This window comes from Chionomys nivalis, chromosome 6 (genome assembly GCF_950005125.1).
Source record: "Chionomys nivalis chromosome 6, mChiNiv1.1, whole genome shotgun sequence".
NCBI classification, from domain to species: domain Eukaryota; kingdom Metazoa; phylum Chordata; class Mammalia; order Rodentia; family Cricetidae; genus Chionomys; species Chionomys nivalis.
In genome coordinates, this window is record NC_080091.1 from 91,427,440 (window position 1) to 91,441,626 (window position 14,187).

At 41.6% G+C, this 14,187-nt stretch overlaps 1 protein-coding gene across 4 annotated transcripts in view; it reads left to right on the plus strand.

Annotated features, from left to right (window-relative positions):
- Mapk10 (mitogen-activated protein kinase 10) overlaps positions 1 to 14,187 on the plus strand; it is a 272,339-nt gene that overhangs the window by 250,212 nt on the left and 7,940 nt on the right. For all 4 annotated transcript variants that reach the window (XM_057771356.1, XM_057771353.1, XM_057771355.1 and 1 more), the window contains 2 exons: positions 1,668 to 1,731; positions 3,663 to 3,740. In XM_057771356.1, the coding sequence (XP_057627339.1) occupies positions 1,668 to 1,731; positions 3,663 to 3,740 (142 nt within the window). The remainder of the gene's footprint in view (positions 1 to 1,667; positions 1,732 to 3,662; positions 3,741 to 14,187) is intronic.

Consider the following 14,187-nt stretch of genomic DNA (forward strand, 5'->3'; position numbering starts at 1 on the left):
CTCCGCTTCACTTAGTTTAGAACAGTTTCGTAAATATTGAAAAATAGCTCCAGTTTTATCCATTTTTCTTTCTAGAAAACCAATGTATTCCTTTAGAAGTCCTTTATGGCCGGGCGGTGGTGGCGCACGCCTTTAATCCCAGCACTTGGGAGGCAGAGGCAGGTGGATCTCTGTGAGTTCGAGACCAGCCTGGTCTACAAGAGCTAGTTCCAGGACAGGCTCCAAAACCACAGAGAAACCCTGTCTCGAAAAACTTAAAAAAAAAAAAAAAAAAAAGAAGTCCTTTATGGTTTGAAGGAGAGGGTCCTTCCTAGGTTAGGTCTCATTGCAGCGCTCGATGCTCTAGGTCCTTGACCTTGCAGTCCGTGTTCAGGGTTCTCCTTTGGGTTGAGTGGCGCAGAGCCAAGGCCTCCTTTGTTTCACCGTCAGTGTGATGACCACTGGGTAGCGCTACTTTGTTGGCCGTGTCTGAACAACAAGGGCCACACAGCTCTGGTGGTGGCTTCTGGGCCAATGAATCTTGCACAGAAGCAAGAATGTGTGAGAAAATCTTCAAGAAGGTCTTCCTTGTAAGGACACCTTTTATTTGTTTGTCTGTTTGTCTGTTTGTTTGGATCCATGTTCTGATAGGTGGGAGATCCTCTGATTCTGTAACACTTTTGAGTTTCCCAAACACTATTGCCTTTAGCCCACTGGACAAGAATGGATTCTAGTTTGCTTCCTCCCATGGTAACAGAAACTCTGTAGCTCCTGCCTGTACTGGTCAGGGCTGGATACCGTGTTTCCCCTTGCTTACTTCCCTCCACCTTATGCTGATGCGCTTGACAGACTCGTTTGCCCTCTGTGCCATGTCACCTAAGCTGGAGCTTTCTAGTTTGTTTATATAGCAGATTTCCCCAAGTCCACATATCAGGAACAAGAGGCCAGACAGTTTATATGGAAACCACCATCCTAGGAAATGTGTGACTGTGGAAACTGCCTGTCGTACTGACCTCCATACTAGATAAATGGTAGCTGCATCTTGTCAGACTGAAGGCACCTCAGAGAGCAACCCAGGGGCCACTCTGGGGGTTTAGGTGGCCCCCTTTCTATATTTCTCTATTAACCAAGAAACTTCTTCTGCCTGAAGGGGAATGAGTAGAACCATTTTATACAGAGAGTGCTAGGCTCTGTCTGAAGCATGCTATAATGTCTCAAGAAAAACCAAAGGTTAATTTCATTCAAATCTTGCTTTGCAGTGGGAACTTGTGCTATGTTTTACTGAGCAGCATAGGACAGTCTCTAGAATATGTTGAAGTTGAAAAAGGTCTCTCACTCTGGGGGAGCAGTACCAGCTGTGTGAGCAGAGAACACTGATTCTGGGTCTTTGCAAGCAAATATCCCATCCAGCCACTTGTCTCTCTGTAGGGATTAGAGACGAAGAGGGCAGGAAGTAAGATTTTCAGGTGTGAGTTCTGCTGTCTTATGAGTGAGCAAGATGTTAGTGAATCTTCCACAAGATTTTGGAGAAAATTGAATTGTTGGGCTTCTCTAATTCCCCAAAACTTATATCAGGGTATGGTCGCCACCAAAATCAATGAGTGGCAAGGCATTGTCCACAAATCACTTTGAGAGCACTGTCGTGATTGGATTGGTTGTCATAGAAACTGTCTTTTCTTGTCCCGCAGCCTCCTCCTCAGATATACGACAAACAGCTGGACGAGCGGGAGCACACCATTGAAGAATGGAAAGGTGAGAACTGCGCTGTGTTACTATGTACACTTTGCTTCCCTGGAAGTCAGAATACAGAGAGCATCCTGTTAGTCCATACAGAGAAAGTCCCTGCACCTTCCTCTTGCACAGCACTTGGTTAAAAAGTGATGTTGTGGTGGCTGTAACTGGGCCAGTGCTGGAGCTCCACCGGTGTCTGCCCAGTATATACTATGTCTGAGTTTAGTCTCATAAATGAGTGAAAAAGAAAATACTTTGAAATTACCTAAAGTTTATCTGTCTTTTATGTTAATAGAAACATTCTATTTGATGTAGACTAAAAAGAACTTAATCATGTACACCTTTGCAAAATAGTATTGATTGCCAAAGTGTTTGTCATGAGGTCAAACTTCATTTAATATTTAAAAATTGAGCTCCTATGTTTGTATATTAGATTTAAATTAAGTTTGGTAGCTCGAGTGATGGATCAGTGGAGAGACTGCTAATCCTGAAAATCCTCATTTAATCTCTGGACCACATGAGGAAGGAGAGAACTAACTTCCGTAAGTTCTCTGACTATGTCCCCCGTCTCCCAAATACACAAAACATAATCTAAAAATAAGTTTGAAATGTACTTCAAGTTTTAAAAATTAAAAATTGTTAATACATAAATTAATTTACAAAATTTACCAGATTTGAGAGTTTAAGTAGAATATATGTGAACCCAGGAGGCTCATTTTTTTCATCTAAATAAAAGCAAATCGGTGAATCTATCATTTCATTTTTTCAGTGAAACTTCTCCAAGCACATGCATAGCTTCAAACTTATCCTGAGAGAGACACAATAGAGAAAAAAGAGTTAGACCTACAAAGAACTGTTGAACTAATTTAATCAACCACAGAGAAGAATGAATTTAAGGAATCTGAATGCAGATGGTGTCTAAGGGTCAAAGTAAAATGAGCAGGAACAAAAGAGAAAGGAAATTTTGAATGACTTTTAAAGAACTCATTGCACAAGCTGGGAAAAGGAAAATACCAGATGGAGGACACAAGGAGAAAGCAATGTTAGAAAGAGGCAGAGGGTCTTAGGAAGAGATGCCACTGGTCACAGGACCGTGATGATGAGCATGGAAAACAAGCCCATGAGTGGCATCAGGGAGAAACTGAGGGCAGATGGTGGGTAAGAAGGGTGGCATCATTGGGGCTTACGGGGTAGCAAGTGAGAAGATATAGCCAATGTGAACAGGGCGTCTGCTAAACTAGAGAAACATGTGTCTGTGGAGGATGGTGGTGCATAAACCATTGCAGGAAAGGCTGGGTGGCCTGAATGATTTTCAGCTAAGTCTGGCGACAGAAAGAACTAGAGCTCTCCAGGCTAAGACAAGAAATTGGCTGCCAGTCTGGGGATGAACAAGATGATTTTTAATTCTTAGGTTTCTGTTGTGCTTGGGTTTACAAGTCCAAGGTGTAAGTCTGGAAGGAAGATAATATTAGAAACGGAAGCTGTAGGGACTGATTATGATGTAAAGCTCATAGGATTTGCACGGAAGAAGTTACTATAAAAGGAAACAAGAGCATCCCAAAGTGAAGGCACTGGTTGGGAACACAGTCCGGGGGAGGGTAATTTCCTAGCACACACAAGGCCCTGGGTATGAACCCCAGTCCTGAAAAAGCCATTCAAGAAACAAGCCAGCAACGTTATTTAAATCATTGTACTCAGGAGCCATCGAGGTCAGTTCAGAAAACAGTAATGTATTTATTTATTTGCTTATCTGCTGTATCAAGGACCTGCTTTAGCTAAGCTTCGTGCTCAGTGCAAGGAATTATAGAAATGGAAGATTGAAAGTCCCCAGTGATTTAATATTCTATTCAATGCCACAGAAATGTTAATTGTCTTTAGTCAGTGCATCTGTTTATAGACTAAGGAAGTCTTTGCTTTTCTGTTAGAATAACACAGGCAACTGTTTCTTACAGAACTTATCTACAAGGAAGTAATGAACTCAGAAGAAAAGACTAAAAACGGCGTGGTAAAAGGACAGCCCTCCCCTTCAGGTACTCGCTCTCTGTGAATGACCACAAACCCAGTACTGTGTGTTTTCCTGGCCTTGGAGGGCGTAGTCACAGACAAAACTGCTTACAGAGTCTGGGAACAGAGATGTCATATGACAGACTACGCTTTATGTTGCATTTATCTTTCTCTTTTGAAACCATGCATTCATTCTGGGAATTCTAATTATAATAAGCAAGAGTGTTGTTTTTTTAAATAACGCTTTTATTTCTGAGATTATATTATAATTACAGTATCCCTCCCTTCCCCTGCCTCCCCCAAGCCTGCTATATATCCCTTCCTGCTCTCTTTCAAACCCGTGGCCTTTGTTTCATTGTTATTGCATGCTTACATGTATACATACATGTATGGGGGTATGGTGTGTACATACATATTCCCAAATATAAACATCTCGGTCTATATCATGTAACTTTTATGTACATGTTCAGGGCTGACTATTTGGTATTGAATGCCCAATTGGTGTGCTCTTCGCTGGGGAAGACTCTCCTACTCAGCAAATGTTCTATATTCCTGGCATCTCCAGTTTCGCAGGGTCTCTATTTCAGCCCAGGCTTCACCTTCACAACTTCATGTATTACCTCTCTGTGCTGTGTATCACCCTACCTCTCTGGCCTTTCTTCAAAATATTAGTGGAAACCGTTATGACACCTTAATTCCTGAATTCTACTTACCTAAAATATTAGCACCCTCAGGACGATACTATGGTCTGGTGACATCTGGAACACATTTGGGGCTCTGTGGACCTACCGAGCACTTCTGATTTCTGGAAAGACACTTCCCTGGTTGGCCCTGTGTGAGCTGAGCACCAGATGTACCCTTTCTCCAGGGAAAGCCATCGAGTGAATTTACAATTCTATAGAACAGTGGTTCTCAATTTTCCTAATGCTGTGACCCTTTAATACAGTTCCTCAGGCTGTGACCCCCAATCATGAATTGTCTTCATGGCTACTTCATAACTGCAATTTTGCTAATGTTAGGAATCGTGATGCAAGTTTCTGTGTTTTCTGATGGTCTTAGATGACCCCTATGAAAAAGTCATTTGACCCTATGGTGGTCTCGACCCACAGGTTGAGAACCAGTGCTCTAGATCCTGGGATACATGGGGGTCTGACCATTTTCTGCATTTCTCAAGCAAATTCAAAGTATTTGGCTCCCTTTCACTGTGTTTGTTTTTAAAAACTATTTACAAGTTTCAGCTCACTTCTTTTCTGGCCAGACTACACATAGTTAAAATATTCCTGCTCCACTATTTCCCCCTGATTATCACTTTAAGGTTAAGCATCCAGCAAGAGCCATGCCACAGCCTGAAGGCCAGCTTATCTTGGCATTAGGTTAGCTAAATTAATTAATTACTTTTCAGTTTTCATTCATAGTCTCAGGACACAGGCAAAATTATAGACAAATTATTTGTGAGCCCATGACTCCAATAGCCCCAAGTCAAAATTCTGACAGAGCCCATGTGCCATAAGAAAGCAGATTTATTTCCAGCATTTCTGTCAACATCCCATCTTCCCTGCTTACAATGCTCTTTGTGTTCTTCAGGCTGGGTCTCCAGACACTTACAAATGCCTCTGGCCAACCAGTTCCACTAGCCTAACCACACAGTCAGGTTCCTAGCAACTGGGGAGCAGAGAACAGGGTATCCAGAAGCTGGGGAGCAGAGAAAGGAGCATTAACTCATCTCAGAGTGTTCAGTCCAGCATGAGGATCCGTGCCACAGTGGCTGGGAACAAGGAATGGGATACCAAGCAGTTGTGGAGCAGGGAACGGGGCTCAGCAGCTGGGGAGCAGAGAACAGGAGTGATAACTCACCATCTCAATGTTCTGTTCAGCATGAGGACCCAGATCACAGCAGCTGGGGAGCCGAGAAAAGGGGTGCCCACACTCTCTGCTCTCCTCTGCTTTCCCTTTTATTCTTTCCTAAGCCCCAGTCCATGGGACGGAAATACTTATATTCTGGCTATCTTCCTTACGCATGCAGTCCTGACAAAGAAACCAACAGCAATCAAAACACCCTTACAGCTACACCAAGAGGTGTACCTCAATATCCAGGTTATTCTAAATCTATCCAATTTCTCAGTAAAGACTGGCCATCTTTACTGGTGAAGAGATAAAGGCCACGGTCACAATCCCTTTCTGTCTCTCCTTAGTCGCTCTGGGACTGGGCTGACAGAATCTACAGAAGCTGTTTCTTGGACACATGCTCTGTCGGCTGCTTAGGGAAGAACTCACAGGAAGAATTAACAGTCCTGAGGTGTCCCTTGTTGAGGTGGAAAGGATCCTGTAGAGTTACAATCACCGTGACACGTTTCCACACGGCAATATGTTGCGAGGGAGACTCTCACATCTCAGGCCGGGTGGACATGGGTTTGCAGAACTGGTTTCAGTCTTCTTCGCTTCAACTTATTTTCTTCCACATCACCCTGTCCAAAGAGAGCTTTCATGATTTCCCCAGATAAGAACTTCCTGCCTTTTCTACTAAATCTTGTGCTGCAAACATGGACACTTTTCTTATTATCTTTTATTAATTAAGAGTTCATTGAGACAACTGTATGTACTTATCTTTGTGACCATACAGGGTCTAAGCGCTCTATCTCAGTAAATATTTATTATGTGGAAAATTGGCATTTAGTTCTCTCTCTCTCTCTCTCTCTGTGTGTGTGTGTGTGTGTGTGTGTCTGTCTGTCTGTCATTCTCTCTTTTTCTGGGTGTGTGTCCACACACACACACACACACACACACACACACACTTCAAAGACAGAACTCAAGACAGGATTGTTGAGTTAATGGAGTATGCAATTAAGAATGTTCTTACATCACAATTATACATATTTATATGCCCTGTTAATTTTCTGAAAATGGGTGAGCTGAGTTACTAATGCAGGCATTAGTAATTAGGGCATTTTCCCCATTTTTCAGATAAGGCTTTCTGGTTTTAAAGGTGATAGTTTGGCTCATTTGTTTTGGAAAATGTACTTCCATAAACCTTTATGTGGGCCTGAGTAGTATAGTGTCTGAATAGTTATTTTTCAAGAAAACCATTAAGTTAACCTTGTGAGAAAGTTAAGACCCTTTTTAACCATTCCAACTACCTGAACCAATCAAGAATTGCCCAATTTTACATGTTCTCTATCATTAGCAAGCTATCTATAGCTCAAGTAGCAGTATTAGACATTATACTGAATAATTTTAGAGTAAAAATATTTTGTTAATTATATGCATTCTATCTTACATGACACATTCATGTATCATCTATTTGCGTGTGTCACATAGAGACTGGATAGCAGCTGCAGCTGCTTCTACCAGCTTGTGTGAACAACCCTGTACATCTCTTCTCTAATGAGAATTTATTGATCTCAGATTGGCAGCTTGAAGCTAACAAGGGAAGATTTACAGCATGGAAGCTGGCAGAACCCACAAATCATAGTGATTCCCCCCAGAGGGCAAACTGTTAACTTTTTATCTGTATGTCACTGCATGTGTGTATTTACTGCACATGCATGTGTACCTGCACGTGCAGGCATGTACATGTGTGTGCATAACATTTTGCTTTGTAAGAAGCCAGGATGAAATACTTTTATCATATAGTTTCTTTTTAATAAATACTCATCTTTGAAAACACAAAGAATCTTATATAAGGAATAAGTTAATGTACCTCTTCAGTAACAAAGTAGTTACAATCATATAGTGATGATTTAAAAATGTAGGTAGGAAGTTAAGTGCACACTCAAAAAATAATTTATAGGTCTGAAATTTATTGACGGAATCATCATATATCAATGAAAATTCATCTAAACTTCAGATATATCCCTAAATAATTGTACCCCCTTCTGCTATCTGATTTTCCCTGCAGAGCTATCTGCTTTCAGTAGCAGCACCATTTGCTTCCTGAATTGATTTGTAATGCCTGCCAAGGGAAAGCAGGAGCAGGCATCCATTTTTCCCTGGAAGCAGATGTTACACAATACTAACACTGTAACACATGCAGGAGGTTGTGTGCACCAGCATCCCTCTTCCTCCTGAGAAGTGAGCTGCCCTAAGTGGGTAACTGACTCGCAAAGAGGGAAGGATGCTTTGTCGAACAGGTAGAGGTTTTTCAGTCGTTCGTCAAAGACGAAGCGTCCCAGGTGTTCTGAGTGTTTGGTTCTTACTTCTCAGGTGCTCAGTCTTCTCCATCCTGGGAGCACAGCCCCCCTCCCCAACTCCCGTCAGGCAGTGGTCAGACTACTAAGATTGATTAAAAAAAAATTCAAGCTCAAATAACCTGAGGTTCAAGATCTTGCAGCTACTGGAAACTCTGTCCCTCAATAATTATTCTTCCCTCTAGTTCTTCCTCTTTGTATTTACGTTTTCACTTGTGATTGGGAAGATGTTATCAAGAAAATAATTCCCATTTTAAAAGCAGTGACCAATGAATAGATAACTTCAGGCCAAAAAAATTTCCATTAATTATTTTATTCCATGAAATCAGTTTTTTCCAATTAAAGCTGCAAGTAGCTAATAATCCTAATTTGTAACACTATTAATATCTTTGACTCATTTAAGCCCCATTTCATTGAGAAATTATAATACTGTACTGATGACAATTTAAAAATTGTGTCTCTCTACTGAGTCCTCCTGAGTGGTGCAGGAGAAGGGGGTGTTTGTCATGTGCTGGGATGTGCCCGAAAGAAGGACACTGTAAACAGGTGTGATATAGCTCAATTCTGTTTAATAGAGTTTCAAAAACTCCTTGGTAATACATTAACGTGAGCCAAAGTCCTTGTTCTTATGCCTTTTACTTGAGTTTGGTTTTAAGCTTTACAAAGTCCATTTATTGGCTACTTGTAAACATCTCACAGCCAGAGGGTCTGCTGTCCAGCCAGGAGATGTTCACTGTAGCTCAGTAGAGGACACACACAAAGGCAAACTCATTCATCTCACTGGAATGGTATCATTAGTGACCAGCATCCATCTCTAAGGAAGGTGATTAGTGACATTTATTAATATGACATACATATTCTCCCTGTAACTAATCTCAAGAAACCAAGGTGATAGAAAGGCAGGTACAAAGGGATGCTGAGAATTGGCTTTAAGACTTACTAAGATTTTGCACCAGGGTACCACTGGCTAGTCCACATCCTGATATCTTCATCACTTAATCTGCTTAATTTCCAGCCCACTAGTATTGAGGTTTTTATACAAAGAAATTAGATGTGTTTCTGTACACTAGCCATGAACAGACAACAAATCAATTTAAACGAAGAAAAAACATCTAGCTATAACTTCAGTAAATGAAGTGCAAACTTTGCACTTGGGAAACTATTAATAGTGGAAAAGTTAAGGTGACCTAAATAGATGGAAGGCATTCTGTCACTCTCCACTTTCTTGGATTGGTAAGGCTGGTCTTCCCCAGGGTGGTTTACTGGACAGTCAGCTAAAAAAAAATCAGTGGGTTTTTTTTCCAGAAGTTTCAAAAGTTATCTTAAGATTCAAATGGAATAGCCTAAATAATCCTGAGAGAATACAGTTGGAAAATTCGCATTTTTCTGATTTGCATACTAACAAAGTCATACTACTAAAGACAGTATTCACTACTTTTCTCATTGCTGAGATGTGCCGACAAAGGCACATTTCATAAGGAAGGGCTTGTTCTAGACCATAGTTTGAGGGGACACAGTCCCTCACAGCAGGAAGGAAGCCAAGGAGGGAAGGCACGTTGGTGTGGTGGGAGGGTGAGGCAGCTGGCCAGGATACTCGTATTCCAGGAGCACAGGGAGGTGATGGCCGAAGCTCAGTTAGCTTCCTCTGTTTTCACTGCATTTAGTCTGGGACCCTAGGACACGAGATGGGGTCACCCACATTTAGGGAAGGTATACCTTCTACAGTTAAGCCTACCTAGAAACACCCTTAAAGATGGGGTAGAGGCATGTCGTCTGGAGGATTCCAAATCCAGCTAAGTTTACGATAAAACTGACATCGCAATCTATGACTGCTACTGAACCCCTTAGGTACAAGGTATTAAAATGGGTCTAGCACCTACTAAGGTGCATATAAGGCACACACACACACACACGCTCACATGCACGAGTTTATTTGAATTTTTGCCCAAAACTGAGGAGAAATTCTCAGTCTATCTTTCAGTTTGTCTATGAGTTACAATGAATTTTCTAATTCATAGAAAAGATTAAATTAAAGCAAGGAAATACATATAAGGAGATTTAGCTGTGAGCCCCACTTTCCCAAACTTGAAGAAAAGACTTTTCCCTGGAGCCAGATTTCAGGGCTTTGGGGCCAGGCTGTTTCCACTCCCATTGTTGCTGGTGATTAGGGTCTGACCAGGTTGCCAGTGGTTGGAATCTTTCCAGGTATTTCCAAGTTCTTTTATTTGATTCAAGAATGGAATAAAGGGCCACACGGGTTACAAAGTAGCAAGGATAGTTTATTCATCCTAAAGTTTTATTGGGTGAAGATATGGAGGAGGATGAACTGGTCTGTGCCGTTCTCACTCAGAAGGTCCATGTACCTCTCAGTTTCAGTTATGACTCCCAGAAAGAGGCCCTTGTTTAGGGTAAGAGAGGTAAGGAGAAAATGAGGCCTCTCATTTGGCATTTGACCGGAACAGAATAGAAGACTTGGCCTGAGGCAAGGACATTTGGGCTGTTATACAAGGGGAAAAATCTGTTCACCTTTGGGGTCCTCTACCCTGAACTACTAGCCAGTTTCTGTCTCTGTTTTATTACTATGGAGCTACTAGATGTCTAGCAGGCTGCTAGTATACCGTTCAGAGAAGGCTGTGACGTAGCCAAAGCCAACTGGAGTCTCCTGTAGTAATAAGGCCACTAGATAGTTCCTGGCCGCTTGGCCCCGAAATAATCACACAGAAATTGTATTAATTAAATCACTGGTTGGCCCATTAGCTCTAGCTTCTTATTGTCTAAATGTTACATTTTAATTTAACCCATTTCTATTAATCTGTGTATCACCACGTGGCTGTAGCTTACTGGGTAAAGTTCCATCTGTCTGTCTCCTGTGGGGCTACATGGCTTCTCTCTTGACTCTACTTTCTTTCTCCAAGCATTCAGCTTAGTTTTCCCTGTCTAGCTCTGTTTCCCTATAGCTCTGCTATAGGCTCACAGCAGTTCTTTATTTATCCAGGGTAATCACAGCATACAGAGGGAAATCCCACATCAGTCTCCGCTTGCTAAGATACTCTATGCCTGATGGCCTCACCACCATCATATTTTCTGTAGGAAGCTGCAGTTTCTAGAAACATATCCTACTTCCTAGGGCTTTGATGATTTCCATGGCAGCCCAACTACAGATCAATGACAGAACTGAGAGTACAGCAGTAAATCTCCACTACAGAAGATGATTGGTTAACATTTCACAAGGGTACCCTGACAGTTTTAGAGGGGAAAACACCTTTAGAGTAAATGGTGCTGCAACAAACAGAGACCCACCTACCAAAGGATGAAGATGGATCTCTGCCTCAGAACACGTGTTGACGGGAGTTCAAAATGAGTCATGGAAACTCAGTGTAAAAACCAAAATGGAAAACTTGTAAATGAAATTATGAGAGCAAATATTCACCATCTTAGGTTAGGGAATGCCTTTTAGAATGAACAACACAAGTTCAGGAACAGAAAGAGCAAATCTGACGTTATTGTGTGTGATGGGAATCACAAGAGAAAAGGTAATCCATAATAAGAATGCCATTTGCCAATCACACCTCTGAGAAGGACTTGTTCCCAAGGATGAAATGCTTTTATGGCCCAATAATAAAAAGAAAATGAAGCAATTTTTAATTGATCAAAGCATACAAGCAGATTTTTCTCCAAAGAAGGTATATAAGTGACCACCAAGTGCATGCAAAGGTATTTCAAATGCTTAGCTGCTGGGCAATGCAAACCATCCACAGTGGTATTCAATTTACAAGGACTCAGTGTCTGTAATCAAGAAAGCTGATACATGCCAGGGAAGGTGTGAGGGGCAAATTCGCCAAAGCTGCCTATAGGAAGGTAGGCTGCTGTACTCACTTTCAGAAACAGTTCCGTGCTTCCTCAAATAGAATCAAATCAATAGAACTCACAGAGTGTCTCTCAGTACCCAAGGACTATGAAAACATAGCCATACAAAGTGTCCATATGAATGCTCATGACAGCATTGTGACAGCATGATTCATAACCCAGTATTTAGCAAATGCACATCAACCAGGAAGTAAGTAAACAGAGTGTGATGTGTGGGGCGATGGCTGTTATCCCACTATAAAGGCACAGAATGCTGGCATGCCATTAAAGCTTCCTCTCTGAAGATGTATTTTGCTCTAAGCAGTATGGGACAGAAGCCAGTAATGTTCACACTGTATGCTTCTGTGTATATGAAGTGTTCAGAATGCACAAAACCATGGAGGACAAAAGCTGCAGAGTCCTGCAGGGACAGTTCAGCCTGTGATGATCTCCATTCTATCTCCCAAGCCCCGGGGAAAAGCTGGACACTGGTACATGCTTGTGAACCCATTCCTGGAGAGGAAGGAGAATCTTTAGGACTTGTTGGCCTGCCGGTCAGGCCTACTTAGTAAGCTCCAGGCCAAGGAGAGACTCTGCCTCAAAAAGCAAGAGGTGGACAGTGCCTGGGGCATGACACCTGAAGTTGTTCAGTGGCCTTCATGTGTACATGCAAACATGTATGTACACACATTCACATGTGTATTTTCTCACACCGGGGTGCACGTGTGTGCGCACACACATTTGATGGACGGTGGAGAAATTGAATGTAAGACTTCCTTCAGGGTGATTAAAATGCTGCACATTTGAGTGTGCATGCTGTACAACTCAGAATTCATTTAAAAACACTGAATTGTGCAAATCAAGTTTATAACATATCTGATACATGAGTTATAGCTTTATAAAATGATTGTGGGGAGATATAAACATGTTTCAACTCTGCAGTAAAAATCTGTGTATAAACTGTGCTCTGTTGATTTGAAAGTCAAACATAACAAAGTTACATCGTCCCAGACACAAATGGACAGCATGGAAAAGCAGACCCTTTCTGTTAAATCTGTAATCCAAGCTGCACTTATCAGAGTATTGTGCGCTGTTTTCATTCCAGCCATGAAGATGATCCTCCTGAGAGGAGCATCCCAGAGGCACCAGGGTTTTAGAGATTAGCACCTTCTGAAGGAACAGGAAAATACTGAGCTGATGTAAATGCAGGATGTAAACGCAGCTGGTGGAGTTCTAGGGCAGGATGTAAAGGCAGCTCCATTGTGGGGTCCCGGGCTGACTGCTAGCAGTGTGAGGGGCTAGCCTACCTCTGCACCATTTCTATGAGAGTTGTAACTAGGCAATATTGGAACAAACTGAAGCCAGGTAAATAACTTTATACACCACTTTGGTAAAGGTAGTAATTATTTACAGGAAACTGGCAACTTTTAAGATTAGGAATATGAGCATTTTTTTAAAAGAATTTAAAAGGCATGTTACATATACAGAGTTTCTGTATATGAAACTATCAAGGTACAAAGGTATACGGAGAGGATGATCACAGGTAGGGATATTAATAGTGAGGAACACTAGGGAATACAAGAAGAGCTTAGTCAGCCTGGCGGTGGTGGTGCACACCTTTAATCCCAGCAGCACCTGGGAGGCAGAGGCAGGTGGGTCTCTCTGCGAGTTCGAGGTTAGCCTGCTCTACAGATCTAGTTCCAGGACAGGTAGGGCTGTTACACAAAGAAATCTTGCCTTGAAAAACAAAAACAAAAAAAATAATAACTAAATAACTAAATAAATAAATTTAGTCATTAACTTGGGTATTGGTGCACACTGAGTTTTCTTTAATGTATTCCTCATAGTTTATATAAGCATTTTACAATCAAATAAAGCTGTAAATGTATGCAAGTGTAAGAAGTTGTGTGGGGGTAAAGGTTTGAAATGCCCTCTAGTTACTTTTACATTTTTATGGCATTTTCCCATAAAATATCTGCTGTTGGAGCACATCCTTAAAACGCTTCCTCCTCTTGAGTTTGTCTTGCTTTCCAAGTCTGTGTGACAATTCATTTGTCCCTCACTTTAGCTATAAAATCTCACCACATAGATCCTTCACACAATTGCTTCTCCAGTGTAACATTTCAGTGGGAAGTTTTCGTTCTTACAGGTTGGTTAAACTACAGATTTGAACAGCAACCTCTTCTACAAAGCACACACTTCGTTAACACACCACCTAGGCATCAAGAACTTAGAAACGGGGAAGGCAGGAAACTGGCTCTTTTCAGGTTGCTGTGGTTTAATTTTGCTTTCCGGGTCCTTTGGCTCATCTTTGCTTCACTGTTCTAAGTGCCTTCCCAGAGTTCCAGAGTCTCATAGCTGGATAAAAATGTTTTCTTTTCTTTTCTTTTTTTTTTTTTTTTTTTTTTTTGGATATCTCCGTAGCTTTTGGTTCTTGTCCTGG